Source organism: Artemia franciscana, chromosome 16 (genome assembly GCF_032884065.1).
Source record: "Artemia franciscana chromosome 16, ASM3288406v1, whole genome shotgun sequence".
Classification (NCBI taxonomy): Eukaryota; Metazoa; Arthropoda; class Branchiopoda; order Anostraca; family Artemiidae; genus Artemia; species Artemia franciscana.
In genome coordinates this window covers 3,574,028-3,596,797 of record NC_088878.1, presented here as the reverse complement: position 1 = coordinate 3,596,797, position 22,770 = coordinate 3,574,028, and the positions used below count along the sequence as shown (strand labels likewise).

The window sequence follows — 22,770 nt, the reverse complement described above, 5'->3', positions numbered from 1 at the left end:
TGGAGGGGTACCGTTTTTGCTATAGGTGCTAGCAGGCATGGGAAGACCTAAGTCTTAAGAAAAAATTTTTGTTCATGTTAAGGAAGATTTTTTTGTCTATACGGTCGAAAGATTTACAGTATGTTACTGTTCTTTTTTTTTTTTTTTGGCTGAAGGGTTTATTTCCTTTTTACTTTGATGTAATCACAGGATGAATTTTACGCGTATGGAAAATTCCTGTACTCTCCATTCAAAGTTTTTGGGACACATAAGCCGCACACCTTTTGTCATGACTCCGCCTTCGGACTTGCACAATGACAAATTTTTAGCGCATTGCAACGGGAATATTAGAGGCAAGCTGAAGCTATTACTGTGACGCTTTGGATAACTTCCCAAACCGCTTGCTGTGATATGTTTGATTTCTAAACCAAATTTTCCATACTGTATAATATTTATACTGTGAAACATGCTGAAATTATAAAAGAAGAGTTTAATTTTTTCTTTTATTTGTGTTATTGCATGTCGTTATGCTTTATCTGGGACCATCAAGGGGGGGGGGAGTATTGTCAGAAAAGTTATGATATTTGAAAAGAACATAAAATGAAGAATTTCATGGTAGTTGTTTTATTTATTGCTATGTTTCCTGTAGATGTGGTCAGCCGCAGCATGTTTCCGCAGTAAAGAATTCGTTTGTCTTGTCAAGTTGTCGGTTTGGCTTTAAATCTTTTATTGATGTTCTTATATTGGCTACACTATGTGAAATTCAGTATTTGAAAAAGATAAAAAGATTCTGCCTTCGATTTTATAGACTCTCACTCCTGTCAGTATATCGTATTTTCATATAATCTCTAACGTTCTTGGATAACGTGAAAAGAGGTAGTAAACTAGATCTACGTTGCACGGGCAACGTGAGGTTTGTGGCAACCTTTATTTGGCTTCTCCGAGTAAAGTATTGCGAGAGCAACGCTTCGATTTTGTTTCCTCGCTTCGATTGAACGCTGAAGTTGTTAATCTGTAAGGATCTTAAAATAAATACTAGGTACACCAACTCGCAAAAGCTGCAAACCCATCATTGCAACAAGCAAAAGTTGCATACCCCTCATCGCTGAAGATGATTATAGCCTAACAGCCGATTATCACTTACAAGTCCCCTACAGGTCTTACCACTGGAACTAAATGGGTCTTATGATCAAATACACCGGAAACAAATAATAGGTATACCACCTAGCAAAAGTTGTGAAACCCTCATTGCCGAAGATGATTATGAGCTAACAGCCGACTGTTGCTTAAAACTCCCCTATATGCCTCACAATTGGTATAGGCCTATTTTTGGTTTCATTGTGTACCTTACTACTGAAGTTGTCAACCCCTTTAAATTTTCAAACTGGTATATGTCATGAAGGAATTTTTCTACCAAAAAATGGATGACATGTACTTTGATCAGCTCATCAAGATCTATCGACTGCCGTCGAAAAAAAATAATCTATCTGTCTTAGTTCAAAAGTTGACTTTTTTGTCGTAGGCCAAGTTTCTAACGTCATCACATAGAAAGGAGCAAAGGATAAACTCTAATTTCTTTAGCAATGAGAGTACGTTTAAAATTTAAGAGGCATGTCTGATACCATTTCTGTATCGGCCTACTTTTGGTTTCAGTGTGTACCTTACTACTGAAGTTGTCAACCCCTTTAAACTTTCAAACTGATATATCTCATGAAGGAATTTTTCTAACAAAAAATGGATGACACACTTTGATCAGTTCATCGAGAGCTATCGACTGCCGTCGAAAAGAAATCTATCTGTCTTAGTTCAGAAGTTGACTTTCCCAAGTGCAAAAAAACCGAACGATAAACTCAGCTGAAATCACGAACAGAAATGGGTAGAAACAATAGATTTTTGGCCCCATGCAAGAGTTCTACGAAGCTTTCCAAAATAAAAAGTTATATTCGTCAATCCGGCCTAAGGTCCACAGTTTCCGTAAAAACCGTAGAGGTTAGACCCTTACCACTTTCTAGGAATAAGCTGAAATCGTGGTGATAGGAAAAAAAAACACGACAAAACCAAAGTGTTACTCTTGCAACACAATAATCTTGATTAAAAAGAGTACCATAAGTTTCAACTTCAAACACCAATTCGCCCTCAAAATCTTGCAGATATGCCATTTCGATGGTTATAATGAGAAAGGATTTATGATGTTAATTCTTGAATTGACTCTTCTGTTATACTCTAGGGGTATATAGGGATACTAGGAAGTTCAGAAATTTTGAAGTAACAACGCTGATTCCGAAATTGAACTCTTTTGTCTTAAGCCATTTTTAGGTGATTTTTTATTTGTTTTAGAAAAGAAAAAGAAGAAAAAGTACAGAAGTGAAAGTGAAAGCTCCGATTCAGAGGAAATTGTTAAAAAGAAGAAGAAGAAGAAACACTCCTATTCTCCAAAGGTCACCCCCACTTACGAAAAGGAAGTAAAAATACTCGACAAGCCGTAAGTTCATTTAGAAGCGTAGCTTCATAAGGCAAAAGTCAATTAGATAGTATAGGATTTTTGCGAAAACGCGACTTTCAAAATATGTTAGAAAAATATATTAAGTTTTTTTTTTCATAAAAACAAGCTTCGAAAAATTCCGAATGGGTCCAAACAAAGGAAGTAGCTATTTTTATTCGTGAATGCATTCTAATACATTTTTATGCGTAAAACGTTTTTACGCATAAATAAATTAAATAAATTTATTAATAAATAATAAATTTTGAAAGCACATGTAAATAGTTTACATTTTATTGAATGCATAAAAATTTTCATTAATTTCCCCGCTAAAAAGTTTTCCCCTTATCTTTTGATAGTAGTCGAGTCAATGACGTTATTCGCTATAATCCAGCTTATTGACGATGAAATTGTCAATATTTTCAGTTTGAGCTCAAAGCTGAAGGGTTTCAAAGGAGTTTGCGAAACCTTGAAATGTCTGAAAACGTCAATATTTTCAGTCTAAGCTCAAAGCTGAAGGGTTTGAAAGTAGTTTTGAGAAAACTTGAAATTTTTTTTGTAACTCCATGGTAAGGGTTGACTTAAACTTAATAAAATGGAAAGATTCTCATAAATCATTAATTTACCATTACATATCTAACTATCAATAATCATTATTAAATAATAATGATGATCATTAAGATTCCCAGAAACCATAATTGAAAATCATTAAATGTTATTGAATATATATCATTAAATATCATTATAGTTCTAAATTACCATTAATTATCATTAAATAATTAAATATAAAATACCATTAAATATCTAACGTGGAAGTGACTGAAGATTCTCTTCTTTTTTTTTGTTGCAAATGGCTAAAGATCCAAATTGAGTCTTGTATGACTCAACAGTTTTGAAAAAATTGAAATATTGAAAATTGAATTTCAAAAATAAATTTAAAAAAAATTGAAAATTGAATTTCAAAAATTGAAATAATAAACAAAATCCGGGTTGCAGCGATAGCGAGCAATCTAGTAGGGAACGATAACGTTCCATAGTAGGAAGGGAACGGGAACGATAACGTTCCATAGTAAGAAATAAAATAGCCCCTAATTAATAAAAACATTGTGATCAAAACACAAATAGCATAAAAGATCACGTTAACATTGGGTTGTCAGTTACATGTCAATTCACTTATTCACAATACACTTGCAACAACCTAAGAAATCAAGGCTGTGTACAAACTAAGGTATAAATAAAGACAAGTGGGTAAACCTCTAAGAGGGAACAATGCTGAATGGGTCACAAAGCTGGCCCTCTCAAGGCAAATTTGTGCATTTAATGAACATTTTTTTAAAGTAAAGTTGACGCAGTTAAATATTTAAGGAAAAAATTATAAATAAAAAAAAATAGAAATAAAAAGGAAAAGATAATGTTTATAAGACACTGATCCCATTGACCATATTTCATTACAGCACTGCCATATAACAAAAGACAAACTTGGCATCTAAAAAGAAATCCATGGTTAATTCTCATATTTACATTGATGTAGAACATTTTTTTCAAAGTATTTTGTTATGCCTGATGATAATGTCCTTTTTTAGTTATTTCCTTTTTAGTTATTTTCTTTATAAAAATTCCTTTTTTAGTTATTTCCTTTTTTAGTTTTTTTCTTTTTTTGTTTTTTTTTTAGTTTTTCTTAGTTTTTTCTATCTATATATGGATTCTCATATGTATATACAACGGATATGTGCTAATTTTCAACTGCGTAAAACTTGTGGATATGCAACATTCTTCGCTGTTCCATTGTCTGTGCATATAAATAGATTGTCCGGTTTACCGACTCTTGAGCATACAACATATAATTGTCCATAGGAAAAACAATCCGTATTAAGATCTATACCTCATTTTTCTAATGATTGCCCTTGGAGCTTTGTCCATGGTGATTGCAAATGCTAATCGAATTGGGAATTGCAATCTTTTAAATTGAAAAGGCAGATCCGTTGGAATCATGGGAATGCGAGGAATAAGAGCAGCCTCACCCTGGGAAGGCCCTTTCAAAATTGTTGCCTCTTTTACGTTTTCCATTGTTTTTTTTTTTTACGGCAAGTCGCGTGCCGTTACAAAGGTTTGGTGGGTTAATGTTTCATAACAGTATTATTGGTACGCCTATTTTTAGTTGTAGCATGTGTGGTGGAAATCCTGGGAGATCCAGGGAATTTAAAAATTCTGATGGATAGTTAACCGCTTCATTTGATTTCAGAACTCTGTTGACTGACTTGTAAATGACTGCCTGGTCTCGAATCTTGGCCAGAATAATAAAGTTGATTTCGTGACGTCTTTGTTCTTGGCTGCCAGAATAGCTCGTTCACTTAGCCATTTATGGTTTTTTAATTGGTTAGAATATTTGGAAATACCTTTTCAACAAAATCATTTTTTGACATCACTAAATTACAGAATTCAGGAGGTAGTTGTATACGTCCTGAAATTGACTCAACCGGGAGCTTTCCGTTTCCAATTGCGAGTAACTGATCTGAAAAATTTCACTAGAGTAGTCGTTTTGCAATCGGACTCGCATATTCTTAGTTAATTTTAATGTCTTTGCGTCTGCCCATAAATTAGAATTCAGACAAGCATTCATTTCATCCGCAGGTGTAGATCTAGGAATAACAGGTAATGTTTGCCCGAAATCTCCCGCAAACAATATTAATGTGCTGCCAAAGGGTTTGAAATTTTCTCGCAAATCTTGCAATGATCAGGCAAGAGCCTCGAGCGATTGATTGTGTGCCATTGTGCACTCGTCCCAAACAATAAGTTTGCTTTGCTGCAATGTCGGAATTGTGAACCAGGTGGTGGGCGGACGAGATCCCACTTGCAGGTATACCTTTGGGTATCTAAATAAATATACGCCACTTGTAAAGTAAAGTGGCATGGCAAAAATTACACCAGATTTTTCTGATGTGGGTTAGTTTACTGTGGGTGTTAGCAACAATGATCTCACTATTCGATCCTTGATCATTTCGCTCCCCTAGTATAAGGATAATTTTAGTTACACTTACGTTGAACATATATTTGTTTCATATGTAAAGCTTGTATGAATTGCGTAGATGAGCAGAATTCTATAGGGACAGCCATACTCTAGTTAATATCGTTTTTGCAATAAAATAACCGTTGCAAAACATTTTCCGTAAGGTAAATTTGTTCTGAAAGGCAGAGTTGGAGGTATGTCAAGAGGAAAATGCAGATTACAACTTAAAAAAATGAGATTTGTACACTTCTTTATAAATTTTGCCTTGTTTTAATAAAGATTGCCCAACTGTGTGTACTTCTTAATTACATAGAACACACCCAAGAAGTGAAGTTAGGTCAATCCTAATGAAATATACCAAAATACGATGTAAATATAAAACTCAAACAACATAATTATGAAGACTACAGCAGAAAATTATTGAGGGCAGACTGCCCAGAACGCATTATATTTAATATCTAGCCTAATTAACTCTTTAATTGGAAATGTTTAATTAAACTATACTTAAAACGTGGGTTTTCCACTGAGTCTAATCAAATTGTCTCCGAATACAGACAGCTGAACTGGTTTTTCTCGAATCTTACATATCAAAATTCTTAAGATTATAGTAAAATGGAATAAAATAGTGATTTATTACGATGAAAAAACTGCTTATTCGATATAAAGAGTATTCAACGGAGCTGTATTGTGACAATTGTATTTGGAAAGCATATTGGAAGGAGAACCAAATGGTATGTTTGTCTTTTAGCTAGCAAAAAAAGTCAAAGAGGTATTCAAATGAAAACAGTTTTGCTCAACCCCTTGGATCTGTGATTTTCTGAGATTTTTTCCTTATTGTTTCAAAATTATGAAGTTTTAGGTGATTGCCGCATGCTTCCAAGTCCAACTTATAATGAATAATTGACAAATAATGAATAACATAATAAATGAATAATAATAATAAATAAGAATAAATATAACATATAATAAATGAGCAAAGCCAATTTGCTAAATTTGGCAACGCTTTTCGTCCATAAAATTTGCTGATTCCCGAAGACTACTACATCTTCAAAGGAAAGCGACACCCTCTTAAACTGTTCTATAATTTAATAATTTTAGCTTATTTTTTGCCGATTTTTCACTCATTTTTTTTGGCCCTTCTTTACTACAAAAATACATAGCTGTAAAAATAGGTGTTTTTATTTAAAATGGAGTTCTCGATTATTCATTTTTTTATTTTGTCGTTGTTATTTTTTGAATGTTTGCGGTTATGGAAGTTTCTGCTTAGCAAATTCAAACAATAAGATCACTTTCACTGCCCTTGGTACATTAATTTGCCCAAAAGTATATCCTGGGTACTAGTAGTAGTAGTAGTACAAATAGTACTGCTACTACTACTGGACTTGGCTTAAATGGATACTAGTACTGTACTAGTATCCATTTGAGCTAAGCGCGAGTTCTTTCTTGTGTTTTTGTGTGTTTGATTGTTTATAAACGTTTTTACTCGACTTTCATTTCAGGAACCCAAAAGGCCTTCTTCCTGAATTAGATGATTTTCCGAACATTGACGACCTTCAAAGTAAATTAAGTAATTACTACCAAAAAATCAGTAGCAAAGAAGACAAAAGAGAAGTTCCAGTAGAGAAGAGAATTATCATGAGAAACCTAAGAGAGAGGAAAAGTTCTTTTGACAGTTCTTCTTCCAGGTAACTTTCGAGATGCTTGGACCCTACAAAACTTTTTCTTTTGCCAAATTTTTGTCAGAAGCGCAAAGCCTAATTTTCCAAAGACAGTGCTAGGCGTCCGACAACTGTTCTTTGAAACTCTCAATCTTCTAGTCACACGAGATTCACTGACCTTACATTGCCTTGACTTAATTGATTTAAAACTCTTGTTCGGCAGTGTCGCCAGCGCCAAGTTAACCATACGTCAGCGCCGTTAGTCTCTTCTAGAGTGGTCTTTTGGTGGGTAAGGGTCGTTTGGGTCGGCGTTTTGGCAAGTGACTCGGCCGCGAATGATGTCTACCCATCTGATTCATAGTTTTTCCTCGGGACATTTCCAACTATTTGAAATTGGTTCAAGGTCAAAAATGAGTATGGACTGAGCCTGTAGGGGCAGAAAATGTAGATGGTCGTACCAACGTAGCGAGTGAGACACCATTTGCTCAGACAGAGATGGTAAATGGAAGGACCAGATAATTTCCAGGCCCCGTACTCTGTCCATCTATATGATACATACAGTTTTTAAAGGTGTTTCATCTGGATGGCATCCACCTTCATCACCTGGGTAATTTATAACGTCTCTTACGTGTATGGCACAACGTTAGCTACCAAACAGAGATAAGCTTGTCTGTTAGCTACCAATGTTATCAACGTTAGCTACCAAGCAGAATAGATTTGTGCTTTAGTGAGGCGACTGAGAGAGAGAGAGAGAGAGAGAGAGAGAGAGAGAGAGAGAGAGAGAGAGAGAGAGAGAGAGAGAGAGAGAGAGAAAGATCGGTATATTTAAAAACTATCGTAGCATAGCTAAAATTCAGTTGTTTTTTTTTTTTTTTTTTTTTTTTTTTTTTTTTTTTTTTTTTTTTTTTTTTTTTTTTTTTTTTTTTTTTTTTTTTTTTTTTTTTTTTTTTTTTTTACAAAATCATACATTTAACCAGAAATCACACACTGCAACTCAGCATTAAAAATTGATGTGAAGAAAGGCACAAATGAGTTGGCGTAACGATTAGTTCGTACTTTAGGGGGTAGAAGTTTATTTTGTAACCGAGTTCGACTATTGGGAGGAGCTGGTTCGGGTAGTAGTGATCGGTGGCTCTTATTGGCAAGGACGGATTTTCCAAATTGCTGAATAAGGTGTTCAAGCCGGACTTTAAGTGGAGATAAATTTAATTCAGCGAGGGCCTGATCATAGGGTATGTCGCGGTTTTGGAGTATAATCCTTGTTGCTCTTTTCTGGACGGACTCTATGTCGCGTAATAGGTTCGCGCTGTGCCGATAGCAGATGGACCCCACACCGGGCACGCGTACTCGAGCAACGGGCGAACATGACACATGTAGGCATGGAGAAGACTTTCAGTATCACACCCAAAACGCCTCATTTTGGTAAGTGTCTGAAGGCTTGCTTGTCAAATCTTTTTCTTAAAAGACGGTATTCACCTATCTGGCCCTTGTTGATGTCTCTGCATATAGATCTCCATTTGAGCAGACAGTTCAACCAAGGTTGGTGAGCGGCTTGACTAACGATAACATTGCTAAGCATCTGACGACTATTCCAGGTAATTTTCTTTTCTAGCAATGCAAGATACTCTCACCTTAAAAGACTTTATTTTTTCGTCGCTAAGTTTTTGTTAAGGGCTAACACGCATATCTTTTGGAAATGTGTCCTATCAATTTTTGCTATTGTAACCACATTTCTAGTCTCAAGCAAGTCTTAAAAGGCTCTGATACTAAACCCTCTTCTTGACTTGTTCGTTTCTTTCTTACTTCTATTTTCTAGAATTCAAATTCACTTTATTCAAAAAACATGCGACGGACAGAGCCGATTATTTGTTTTTGTTGTCATATACACACGAATATCTTAAGTTGGTCCCTAGAGGAAGGCAGAATTCCATAGATGAGATTAACTTTAGTGTGTTACAGCTACCAAACTAACTCACAGAATGTACGGAATTTTAAGCATCTCTGCAAAACTATTTCAGAAATAGCAAATTTAATCGTTAATTTACCCAGTAGCTAAATATCTTAAGACAGAATTGTCTGCAGCATCAATCCACCTGAGGCCAACACAGCTACGCCGGTTCTTCCTTCATCCCAATCTATTTAAAGCCTAAAGTGACGACAGCAGAGACTATAGCTTTTTCTATTTCTTTTCTTACTTCTATATTCTTTCTTGACAATACTTTTATTTTCTCTTGTCGTATATTTTACTTCTATTTTCGTTCTTGATCATACTTCTGTTTTCATTTTTCTTCTATTTTACTTAATTTTCTTTCTTGACTTCGTTTCTTTCTTACTTCAATTCTATCTCTTTCTTGACGGAAGCAGAGACTATAGCAGACATGGTATTCAGCTTGTCGTATTACAGGTGTTTTTATCCAGTTGAATATATTTGCTGTTGATGTTACTATGTTTACAATAGGAACAGGCTTTTATAATCAATTTGTTGCTGAATGAAAAATTCCTTAGGACACAATATCACGGAACCCGATTTCTTAATTTTGCTATAATACTATCTGTCATTTTTAGCAAAACCAATATTTTTAGAAAAAATTCTCAGTTTTCCAAATATTTTTCTTTAATGGCTAGTCTAGCGTTATATCTGAGACAGTGTTGCCCAAACAAGAAGGAAAGAAATATGAAAAAAAAATCAACAGAAACAAGACAGTATAGAAATTAAAGAGGTGGCGGATGTTTCTATCGATCGTTTTTGAATCTCTAATGTAACTCAAATATGTTGTATTTTTGACCCTTTGTACGAGGGAGGTCATATAACTTACGAGGAGGTCCATTTGATCGAGAATTAAAAATTACACTCCCTTTTTAAGGGTCAAAGTGATTAGAGGGCGAAAAACTTCCTATCGTACCTTGGGTGATACCAGTAATGGCATGGAATCAAAACTTTGAGATTGCCATTTTGCTCAGAACAGTCAATTGGTTTGATAAGTGTGCCCACAAGGATGACATGGACCCCATAATCTTAGGGCAATGGTCCTAAATCATGTAAACTATTTGCTGTTCATAGATAAGTGTTATTAGAAAAGATGGGGCGTTTGGTCTGGGTTTTCTGCACTTGACCAACCAGATTTTTCCAAGGGTATATTGCTGGAATGACACGTTTACCTGAGTAAATAAAAAAACGTTATGCGCACTCTAGTTTTCAAAATAGGGTATTTGCCATATATTAAGACTGGCTTTTGGAATTGAGTTGAAGATTTCAGAGGGGGGGGGGATAGACAATGTGGACCTTAAATTTTGATTCTAAGAGAGAGGTGAAGCAGAAAATGTTTTGTCTTGAGTATTCTGAATGTTTTAAAGTGTGAGCATGCGTGGAACTTAGGATGTATGCACGGTGAATTTGGAAGACACAATGTAGATGAAGTTTATCAAGATAGTATACCTGCGGTATCTTGGGAGAGGCTTGGGAATTGAGTCGAAATTTTCAGGGAGTGTGATAAGGAGACCAAGTTTTGTATTTTTATAAGGGATGGGAGGGGGCAAAAAACGTTCATGTCTGATTTGCCTAAAGGTGTATGAGGTATGAGTTCCGATGGGATTTTTCACGTTGAAGCAGTGAGGTTAGTAAACAAAAACATCTATGTATCCAGGCTGTCAAAATAGTGTATTAATATCACCTTCAAGTTTTATGTGTGTGTGTGGGAGTGAGGGCCAAGTTGCTGTCTGTCTCTCAAATATTGATTTGTCCAAAAAAGAGTCAACAATTAGTTTTGGAAAGCTTCAAACTTATATGGCTAGAATATGGGTAACTGACAAATGCGGAAACTGGTGCTAGTATCGGCAAAAAATGCCTGACGTTTTATAGTTTTTTTGCTTTTTTTTTTCTGTGTAAGAATAGGGAATAATCAGTGTAAATGGCAAAATTAGTGTAAATATATGCGTCAGATCTCAGTTTTTTTTTTTTTTTTTTTTTTTTTTTTTTTTTTTTTTTTTTTTGCCAAGACCAAAACCAGCTACTAAAAATGTTTTAAGTGTTTTGGTTTTTATATGTGAGATTTTAGATAGGAATCATCCCCTAGTTCGATGGCTATCTACCTGCGCTAGGATGGATGTATGACAGACAATATCTAACAACAAGTGAAATGACATCATTTTTATAGATGACATCATTATTTATATAATGACATCAATATTTATATAGCTTATGGTAGCTTTGCCTCTCACTCAGACTTTCTTTTTTGGCTTTGTCTTCAATTGGCAAATGGCTTGCTGCCAATTTGATTTTAATTCAAAATCTATTAGTCAAAAAAATTTTGGTGAGTTTTTTAGTCAAAAATCATTAGTTATGCCCAAATTTATTATTAGACGTCATACGAAATTTTAGATAGGGCTAGCATGATGTTATGCTATTGCAAGAATAGCTTTTGTTTTGTAAATTTGGCTAATGATCAGTTCTGTTATTCTGAATTAGATTCATATAAATATACACATTTGTTACGTTTTTCTTTTCAGCAGTGAGGAGGAAGCCACAAGTAGAATAAAGGAAAGAAAAATGAAGGAGGATGTTGAAATAATAAGTGAAAGTGAGAAGAAAGGAGTAGATCGAGAAATCAAAAAGGATGAATATGCCGTAGATGTTGACAGTTATTTTTCTTCGTTGAATAGGGTGAACAAGAAGTTGCGTGAAGGGATCCAAATCAATCTGGCTGTTAAAAAAAATCAAGAGGTGGAGAAAAGGTCAAAAAATCTTTGGTGAGTCTTCTAGTCAAAATTCATTGGTGAATTCATACTTTCATACCTCGTTCATGTGTTTAATTAAGATGGATACATACCTTATATAGCATTTAAATAAGATGGATCGTAAAAACATTAAATTAAACAATATTATTCGACACATAATATATATGTCTTTATTAAATCTTTTTAATCGTGACAGAGTAATTTTGTCCAAAAATGCACAAAATAACGCTTCTACACATACACTTATTATCTCATTCTTCCGCTCTTCAATTGTCGCCGACTTATTGGTGTAGACCTTACCATGGTTGCGGTGATAGATGCAAAGAGTGAAATAACGGAAAATTTTGAGGTTTTTTTATGGCACTTGGTATCTACCAAGTGACATATAGCGATCGCAAATTCTGTTGGTCTGTCTGTCTGTCTGTCCCGGTTTTACTAGTTTAGGCACTTCCAGATAAGCTAGGACGATGAAATTCGACAGGCGTATCAGGGACCAGACCAGATGAAATTAGAAATTGTCGTTTCCCCGATTCGACCATCTGGGGGTGGGACTGGGAAGACGGTTAATTCGGAAAAAGTAAAAAAGGGGTACTTTTAACTTACAAACGGGCGATCGGATCTCAATCAAATTTGATGTTTGGAAGGATATCGTCTCTCTTATTTTAAATACCGACCGGATCCGGTGACATTGGGGGGTGGTGTTGGAGGGGGAACCTAAAATAATGGAAAACGCTTAGAGTGGAGGGATCGGGATGAAACTTGGTGGGAAAAATAAACACAAATCCTGGATATGTGATTGTCATAATCGGAATGGATCCGCTCTCTTTGGGGGAGTTGGGGGGAGGGTTAATTCTGAAAAATTAGAAAAAATTAGGTATTTTTTACTCACGAAGGAGTGATCGGATCATAATCAAATTTCATATTTAGAAGGACCTCGTAACTCAGATCTTTTAAAATCCCGACCGGATCTCGTGTCGTGGGGGGGGGTCTGAAATCTCGGAAATGGCCTAGAGTTGAGAGATCAGGATGAAACTTGGTGATAAGAATAAGCACAAGTCTAAGATACGTGATTGACATAACCGGGCCGGATCCGCTCTCTTTTGGGGAGCTGGAGGGGGGGGGGGGGTTATTCGGAAAAATTAGAAAAAATGAGATATTTGTAACTTATGAATGGGTGATCAGATCTTAATGAAATTTGATATTTAGAAGGACCTTTTGCTTCAGAGCTCTTATCTTAAATCCCGACCAGATCCGTTTACATTGGGAGGAGATGTAGGGAGAAACCGAAAATCTTGGAAAACGTGAAAATTGAGGTGTCTTTTTCTTACGAATGGGTGATTGGATCGTAATAAAACTTGATATATTGAAAGATCTTATGTCTCAGATGCTCCATTTTCAATTCTAGTCGGATCTGGGGACATAGGGGGTTGGAGGGAGGAAACGGAAATCTTGGGAAATGCTTAGAGCGGAGAGATCGGAATGAAACTTTATGGGAAGAATAAGTACAAGTTATAGATACGTGATTGAAATAATTGGAAAAGATCAGTTCTCATTAGGAGAGCTGAGGGGTGTTAATTTGGAAAAATTAGAAAAATTGAGGTATTTTTAACTTAAGAACGGGTGACAGGATCTTAATTATATTTGATATTTAGAAGGAATCCATGTCTCAGAGCTCTTATTTCAAATCCCGTCCAGATCTGTAGACATTGGGGGGACTCCAAGGGGGAAACTGGAAATCATGAAGATCGGGAGGAAACGTGGTGGGTAGAATAAGCAACTGTCGTAGATACGTGATTGAAGTAACCGGACTAGATTCGCTCTCTTTGAAGGATTAAGGGGTTGGGGCTCAGTGCTTTGGCGAGTTTGGTGCTTCTGGACGTGCTAGGACGATGAAAATAGGTAGGCGTGTTAGGGAGCTGCACAAATTGACTTGATAAAGTCGTTTTCCCGATTCGACCATCTGGGGGCTGAAGGGAGAGGAAAAAATGAGGCATCTCTAACTTAGGAGTAGGTGATCGGATCTCAATGAATTTTGATATTTAGAAGGACCTCCTGTCTCAGAGCTCTTTTTTTAAATCCCGACCGGAATCAAGCCTTTGATTTTCCCTTTAAATCAATCTATTGATTCTTAGGATTTTGCTAGAGCTCATGCCATAATGAACTCTTGGCTCTGGTCTCTTCCGGCCTCGTCACAAGTGCCATATGGGCTCTTAGCTCTTGTTCTAGTTCTATTATTATGTATAAAGATAACCTCGAAGCAAGAAATCCGGAGCTAATAATCGTATATTGTTGTTGGACATTTTGCTTTGTGTTTCGAGAGTGACCTCACTCACTCACTTTGTGTTCTAGAGGGTGACCTCAAAATTTGTCGTTCAGTAAAACAAATGTTGCATTGGCTGTGTTGCAGGTGGTGCTGCTAATTTGTTGCTAAATTGTGACTAATTTGCTAATTGTGCTAATTTGCTGCTAATTTGTGACTAAAGGTATTTTAACGACCATTGTTGAAAAATATCTACTAAACATCACAGCTGTGTGTGTATTTTTGGCCAGCGGAGGAATCGGACGATATTTTTTTGGAGAAGATGCTACCAAAAATTTTGTTAGTGCGACAGCCGAGAGTTACTGCGACCTGATAACCAGCTTTTCACACCTAAAATTGGATGTATTGGATGACCTAGAACTCTTTACCCCCCTCGACATCCCAAATTCCTTTTACATTTGCAGCTCTTTCACTCTCATTAGAAAGTGACTTTCCTTAGATAGCATGTCTCCTTGTTGAATTTTGATTATAGAACATTTCCCAGTTTTTATCGTTGTTTGCCAATCCCTTGAATAAGGTCTATTTAGTCACTGAAAGATTTTAGTCATTGACTCCAACATTGAAAAAGGTCTATCTAGTCACTGAAAGATTTTAGTCATTGACTCCAAACTTAAATAAGGTCCATTAGTCATCTAAACTATTTGGTAGTGAAAAGCTTAGAACCTTATTTTTAAATTTTAGTTTTGAACCTTAGTTTTAGTTCTTTTTAGAAAAGAACCTTAGTTTTCTTGGTGGGTGGAGAAATTTTATTGCTATTTACACCTGAAACAAATTGGTAAATGGTTTTATATTTGGCTTATATGTTTTCCTGCAATTGAACAGAAAGTGGGCAAAGTAGTCGCTAATCTTAGAGTAAACAATTATCAGCTTATTATCCAAACTGTATGAATATGGAGAGCAGTTATGGAATTAATAACAGATAAACCTATCCAGGAAATAGGATATACGCCATACTCAAGGACATCTGACACAATATGACATTTAACTACAAGAAATTCACACTTTTTAATATTTAAATAAAGGCAAATTTTATGGAAAAATATATAGACCAATACATAGAAGGCACAATACGACATTTAACTACAAGAAATTCATACTTTTCAATATTTAAATAAAGGCAAACTTTATGAAACAATATATAGACCAATACATAGGGACTTAACTCATTTATATGCGTTTTTAGGTGATATCAATCAGTCATTATGTGCTTCACGTGCATTTGCATTTCGGGTGGTATTTGCATTTTGGGCGATTTGGGCGATATCATCATGTGCACTTTTGGCGATATTGTTTTTCGTATTTAATCGCTATTTGACAATTATTCTGCTAGTGCTAGTGTCCATCGTTCTGATTTCTTCTTCATTTTTCCCCCATCTTATGCTCCGCCCTTTTCAAGTTTTCGATTAAATTTTCGATTAAATAAATAATAAAAAAGATTCACTTCAGGAATAAATACTTTGTACCGAATAAATAAACATAATAAAACGATGAAACATTAAAAAAGCACAATAAGAAAAAAAAAACAATATACGCAAAACGAACAGTGTGAGTGAACAAACATTAAAATTAGCTTGCGGTGCGGCCCTGGTCTAACAGCTGTTAGCCAATGTTAGTTAGCCCTATAGTCCAATAAGCTGTTAGCCCTGGCTAACAGCTTATTAAGAGAGAGGCTTTGAAAAGATTTGGATGGGAGAGGAGCATGCGAAGTTGTATTGGCCTCGGGTAGCTTGGTGCTGTAGTGAGCTGTTAGTGGTAGTAGTAATATGACTAGTGGTTAGTTGTTTTTTTTGTATATTTTGAGCTAGATACTACTTTCATCGATTATTACTACTTTTATCGACCTTAAAACACTACTTTTATCGATATATCTTAATGATACGTCCTGTATAAAATACTTACGGAAAGTGGAGTAGAAGAAAAAACAGAAAGGAACCAAAGTAAAATAACAATGTTATACGCATAAATGGACAGTCTGATTGAACAAAGATTTGAATTAGCTGAATATGCGGCCGTAGTCTGTCAGGGTCTCTAGCTGACAGTTTATTGCGAAGTTGTTTTTTTTAAGTCGTTTAATATTCGGTCACTTACTTAGTAACTAGTTTTAATTTCAAGGTTGGTATTACCGAAATACCGAAAAATACAAAATTGACCCGAGGTATCTAAGAGCGTGACAATTAATTAATGATTAAAGCCACCGAAACAATACAGCATGATCACAGGAAATTCAATAAGTTTTGCATAGAGCTATCCAACTTTTTTTAGTAAAAAAAAATATATTTACAACTCACATGACATAAAACTCTTCTGGGCTGCCTAAGAGCCTGACTCAAGACTGTCCAAAAAGGGAGTCCATCACACATTGAAAAACAAATAGGTACTCATCCAAAATTTATTTCAATCCATATTTGACTGATCGTCCTATCATTTGACAGTGAAATCACCCATTTAACTAGTATATGAACCACCAAATACCTCCTTCCTTCTCCAATTCCTTCTCATTCATCCTTCTTCAATTCCTCTCATCCCACAAAAAAATATATTTGTTTATGATCCTATTACAAATTATGCAATTATTACATAATTATTACTCTATGTTATATAATTACAGATCTATAATAAAAACTAGGATTTAAATGCTATTACATCGATTGCCAAACTATATTATTCATATTTGCCATGCATACCATACGATTCAATGCTTAAAAAAAGAGAAATATCAAGCAATGTAAAAGATTTAATTAAAAAAATTCGTAGCTTTTTCACTAGCAGCTCCGTGCGAGCTCCGCAGCTCCGTGCGAGAAAGTGCGCAGCTCCGTGCGAGAAAGTGCGCAGCTCCGTGCTGGAATTTTCTCGCAGCTCCGTGCGAGAAAGTGCGCAGCTCCGTGCTGGAATTTTCTCGCAGCTCCTTGCGAGAAGGTGCGCAGCTCCGTGCTGGAATTTTCTCGCAGCTCCGTGCGAGAAAGTGCGATAGCTACAAGCTATGACTGGTAAAAACAAATCGCAATTTATTTTGAGCTAAATTCCACCAACCACCTAAATTTCTATTTTGGCATTCATAATAATTAAGGCATTGATAATATGCTTTAATTATCACTCACTATGCCAACACTTGGAAGAAAAGAGAGTAAAAAGAAAAACAACGTTGTATGTATAATAAAACAACCTCAGTGGACAAACATACGAATGTGGGTATGGCCTTGGGCTTTAATATTTGATATCTTATGCTTAGTGACGAGTTGTGGTAATTCTCTGATTATTGAATCTTGCTTGTTTGTCCACGACATTTGAAACTTAACGATATTTGTTTTCACCATTCTTTTTTTTTTATTCAGCTTTAGTTTTTTAAAACAATTGTATCTATTTTTCTTTAGTATTATTAATATCTTCTTCAGCTAGGTGTTTTCGACTTTTTTTGTTTTTTTTTTTGTTTTTTTTAGGCTCCCTAATCGTGATGAACCAACATGTTCTAGTGGAATTGATGTTCCTCAACCTAGACGTCGATCCAGGTCCAGGGAAGAGGCAGACAAAAGAAGGGCAAGAGATGAAAGGGGCAGAAGTAGGACAAGGGAAGAAAGAGGTAGAAGTAAAACAAGAGAAGAAAGGGACATCAGACAAAGTAAGGTTAATGTATCTGAGAGTAGGAGGTCAAGCCTGAAAACAGATCGGAGTAACTGGAGAAGAAGTAGAAGTCGTGGTCGAAGTAGGAGTCGAGAACATAGAGGTAGACATGAAAGCAGGTCAGGTTATAATCGAGGTAGAAAGAGCTCGGAGCGGAGTCGTCGTTCTGAAGAGAGAAAGATAGAACGTAGTTCAGATAGGAATGAACCTCCGAGGAACGCAAGAGGTACTCGCTCCCCCTTTCCGGCAGCATCTTATTCGGTTGTATATGATCCTGCGTTTGGTAATTACAAAAGAGTTTTTCAAAAGGACGAGCCTCAATCATCGAGGTAAGTGTTTTTTTTTTTTCCCTAAGCGGTTTCTTTTTTTTTTCTCACCTCTGCATCTTCTTCTTTCTTTTGCTTTTTGCTTCTTTTTTTTTTGTTCTTTCTATTTTGTCAGTAGATATTTTTGAATTGTATGTGCTTAATTGATTAATAGTTTAAAATGTAAATGTTTTATTTCGTAATCCTCCTGCTTTACGGGCCATGGATCTCATGTGGGATCTCTGATTGTGTGTGTTATTGAGTTGTTGTTTTTTTTTTGCTGAAAATAAATCTGTCAATCGTATAGTGCATTGAGCTGAAATTTTATACACATGTTGATTTTCAATGACACCATTTCAGTTCATTAATTTACACTGTATACGTGGGCATCTTATGCCGCTGGCCTTAGGTCATATATGGAACTATTTATTCTTTACTCTTTACTTTATTCTTTACTTTACTATTAACTAAAACAAATAGAAATCGACATTTTGCCTCTATAAAATAATCAACTGCCGCAGTCTGTTTAGAAAATTCCGATTGTTTTTTGACCTAGTCAAATAAATTGTTTCATAAAAGTTATGCATCAAAAAGTCCTAGCCGAGTGGTCGGCCTGCTGACCACTTTGTCTGAAGGACGAGGGTTTGATTCCTAGTGTAGCCAGTTGTTTATTTGGGACGGGGGTTAGTGGCGTGACTGTAAACTCAGCCAGAGTTGACTCAGCTCCAAATGGGTACCTGTAGAAATCTGGGGGAGGTAAGTAGGAAGGGTGTGCAAAAGTACAGGATTGCTGGCCCCCAATGTAACGGAGGGGTGTGCTATTGCACTTCCTGGTGGAAGGGCTTGAAACGAGATCAGCACCGCCAGTTTTGAACTGTAAGGGTCTAGTGCCGTATCCTCCTATAGCCTATGCATAAAAACTGTTGATTTGTCGAGCGGTCTATTTATCAAATCAAATAGCAATGGTCAAGTAATTTTTTGCCATGATTAATTCAATTTTTTGTGAAGTTTTCTTTAGATTAAATTTAATCAATTAGTAAAAAAATTAATTAAGTTTTAGTTAGAAAAAGTAGCTGTAGTAGTTACTTTAAAACTTCACAAAATGTAAAAAGTAACAGGAGTAATTCATAAATTAATTCGCAGTCTCTATAATATAATATAATCAGCTGCCGCTATCCCAAGAGAATATACAAAAGAAAAAAAGATGTTTTCTTTATAGAATGTGATAAATACCACTGTTCTTTATAAAAACAAGACAATCTTTTGTAAAAAAAAATATAATAAAAATATCAAAGTTTTGCCTATATAATGTAACTATCATTGATCCTTTATCAAGTGACGCCAGTCCTCCGTAAACCCAGCTTTTCCTTCATGGTTTTATGACCACACTTGAACACAATTTCTTAGACCACACCGCCTTTCTGTTTACACATTCAGTGACGATATAATAACTGTTAAAGTTTTGATTAAACCGGTGAATAGACATATATAAATATATACATGAACATCAATAACAACAAGAACAATAAGGATTTTTTTTTGCAAGACAGTGAAATTTCATATTTGAATGAATATTTCCACCCTATGTCCAAGGGCCGTCCTTAGCAAAACATAAATATACAGTCCTGGCCGAACGTAAGGATGCTGGTACTGTTTTTTGAAAATTTTCATTTAAAACCAACCACAATTTCCGAAAACGCCTAAACAGCATAAGGATGATATCATCGGAGCTTTAAATTCTAATAGGGCTCAGATTTGTTTTGATTCTGCTTTAAATGCTCATGTTTTTTATAGCCCCAGCCACAAAATACGTTTTCAAGGATCCGCCCTTATTAGCAATGACCTAAGCATAAAACAGGTTGTTCGAGAAGCAATTAAAATTAGAATCAAAATAAATTATAATATTTCCTTAAATAGAGATTTGGGGGAATACTCACTAAATGCTTTTTACACAAGTTGAATTAAAAACGATTTTGCAAAATATATTGTTACAAAATAAAAAACAAAAACAATAGACAGTAACACAGAACCAGTTACAAAAAAACCTTTGAGGTTAGCTGCCAAAAAGGCAAGATTAGCAGTGAAAGCTTGTTTTTAAATATTTTTCTTTCATTTCAATGAATTCCCTTATTCCACCTCACTTTATTTATCGGTCCTAGTGGAAATTTGCTGAAGTAAGGATGTTGGGACTGTTTCAAAAAAAAAAATCATTTTAGTTTTATTGGGTGTATTTTGTTGAGCAATCTCATAGGGGAGGCAACCTCATCCCACATGTTCTATAATTTTGATAAAGGGGTTTGCTTTTTATAATCTAAAAAAAAAAATTTGCTTGCTTTTCAAAAAAAGTAGAGTAATAGTTCAAGAGGTTGAATAATTTCTTCTGTAAACTTGATTTTCCCAAGAATCTTCTTCGTGGTAAATTTATTTGGTCCCCTTTTAGAAAGTTTCGTCCTATGGATTTATTATGGTCCGGAACAAAAAAAAATAATAATAATAATAAATCCAACAATAGCAGCAGTAAATGTTTTCTAAATATTATCTCTTTTTAACCAAACAGTTTTCAAATTTATGCCATATGAATACTGTTACATGGACTTTTATTTATTGTTGTTTTTTTTTTTTTTTTCAAGAGTTTTGAGCTTTGAACTTTGCAATAGCTTATTGTTATTACTGTGTTTCGAAATTTCTGTTTATTATTTATGTATCGTATAGCGGCTGAGTCATATAACCATATATTAATATATATAATCATATATTATCCGTATTAACCATACTATCAGTCATATTATCTTTCATATAATCAACTCCTTATAATATCCGCTGTCCTCTAAGAAAATGAATTATTTAAAGAAACTAATATGATTGACATGCACCATAACAACCCTCAAGGATGCATACAAGGGCGTGGGGAGTTGGAGGTCTAGGGATCTGCAACCCCCTGCCCCTTAAATACTATATTTATTGAATTTTGAAGGCTTCATATTCAAGTAGTCGCATAAATTTTGCTTTGTTATATATCCCCCCCCCCCTCCCACCTAATTTTCTTTTATTATAACCCCCTTCCAGCCATATCCGAAAAAAAATCTGGGTATGTGCCTGACTACATTACGTACTATGCGACCTAGTTTTGTTAAGGTTACATAATTAGGTTAAGGTTATACAATTTTTCCAATAAAACTAAATAAAAACATAAAAATGTGAATGATGATAATACTGTTATTTAACGTAAATAAAAGGTGTTAAATGTAACTATGCGTTGATTTTTGGTCTTTTTTTATTTCGGGCATCTAAGGAGATATCTTGTCCGCGATTACCACGCAATTTCGTGGATAGTCGAGAGTTTGCTTTTTATTTAAAAAAGAAAGGGAAGAAGCATACGGTAAATCCAGAATGAAGGTCCTTATCCAAAGTGCGGAACTTTAGATTTAAGTTCCTCTAGCTCTAAAAGGGGTCTCTCTTTAATTGCATTGCATATTCCTGGTTTAGTTACTGTAAAAATCTTTGGATTCGGTAACCCAATTGGGGCCAAGCGAGAAATAGGACGTTGTCAAATCTTGTGGCAAGACGTCATAAAAAGAGTTTAGAGGGAAGAGGAACTTCATTGATAAGAGTAAAGAGAGTAAGTCAACAAATTGGTGTCATGACTGTGTGCAGTTGTCTTAGGCTCAGCCAGTTTAGTACTGACATTAGTTGTCATTTTTAGTAGTATTAAGGTAAGAGCTCTATTTCAAGCTAAGTTAAATGTTTGGTAACGGGAAATGTTTAATACAAGTTGTGTTTGAAAGAAAAAAGTGTATTAAAAAATGACATGTTTAACTTGAGAGACCCCGTGATGCAGCCTATGAAAGACAAATGCCTAGATATGTTCTGGTAAGTATTTTTTGTAAGGTTACCGTTTTATCCCCCCCCCCCTCTGGTACGTGTTGGTAAAACATTGAAGGAGACGTTCATTTAGAGCTTCAAGTTATCTAAAGATTAATCGGTGACATAACTCGTTTCAGTAATTTTATTCTACCCAAACCACTATGAAGTATAACACAAAGGGCAAACAAATGATTAAAACAGAATAACTAAAAAAAGGAAAATGCAGAAAAATTAGCCTAGCCAGAATCATTTCCACATTGACCAATCCATGAGTATTTTGACAAAAAAATAAGATCCAACAAATCCCCATTTATTGGAGAAATCAACTCCAAGGCTGTTTATCATTGCAAGAAATAAAATCTAACGAGGTTCCCTGAAACACATCATAGTAAATTGATAAATGGTCAGAGTAAAGTAGGCCATACGCTACTATAAGTTGACGTAAACCTTGAACAGTGTTGCAGCAACAAGACACAACCCGGAAATGCTGGTGAAACAATGAAAGCTCTTGACCTCGAAGAAACATTTTACCCTATAACCTTTCCCAACTTTCATTGAACTGCGTAATCCCTCGTTTGCAAAAGGACTTGGCTTTTTTGGTGAACCACTTGATGAGGTGATTTTTTACTGGCTCCTATGAATTGAATGCCCTGTTTTGTCAAGTGTCACAAAGTATGGTAGCTCCAATGGTGTTTAAGAACATACTTTTACCTCGTTAACCCTAGCGTGCTTTTATCTCTTTACCTCATGAGCATTAATCTTGGCACGTTGCTCAAATATTGGTGAAAGCGATAAATCCTATCTCA

The 22,770-nt window shown here is 35.3% G+C and overlaps 1 protein-coding gene and 1 non-coding gene across 4 annotated transcripts in view; one reads left to right on the top strand and one right to left on the bottom strand.

Annotated features, from left to right (window-relative positions):
* Window positions 1-22,770, top strand: part of LOC136036917 (tetratricopeptide repeat protein 14 homolog) — a 116,042-nt gene that overhangs the window by 86,883 nt on the left and 6,389 nt on the right. For 2 of the 3 annotated variants that reach the window (XM_065719295.1, XM_065719296.1), the window contains 4 exons: window positions 2,317-2,461; window positions 6,965-7,150; window positions 11,630-11,869; window positions 17,615-18,124. In XM_065719295.1, coding sequence (XP_065575367.1) covers window positions 2,317-2,461; window positions 6,965-7,150; window positions 11,630-11,869; window positions 17,615-18,124 — 1,081 coding nt within the window. The remainder of the gene's footprint in view (window positions 1-2,316; window positions 2,462-6,964; window positions 7,151-11,629; window positions 11,870-17,614; window positions 18,125-22,770) is intronic. The other variant, XM_065719297.1, reaches the window with a different exon arrangement.
* On the bottom strand, window positions 5,367-5,481 carry LOC136037423 (U4atac minor spliceosomal RNA). The gene has a single exon (XR_010619929.1). It is a non-coding gene; the product is annotated as a U4atac minor spliceosomal RNA (small nuclear RNA).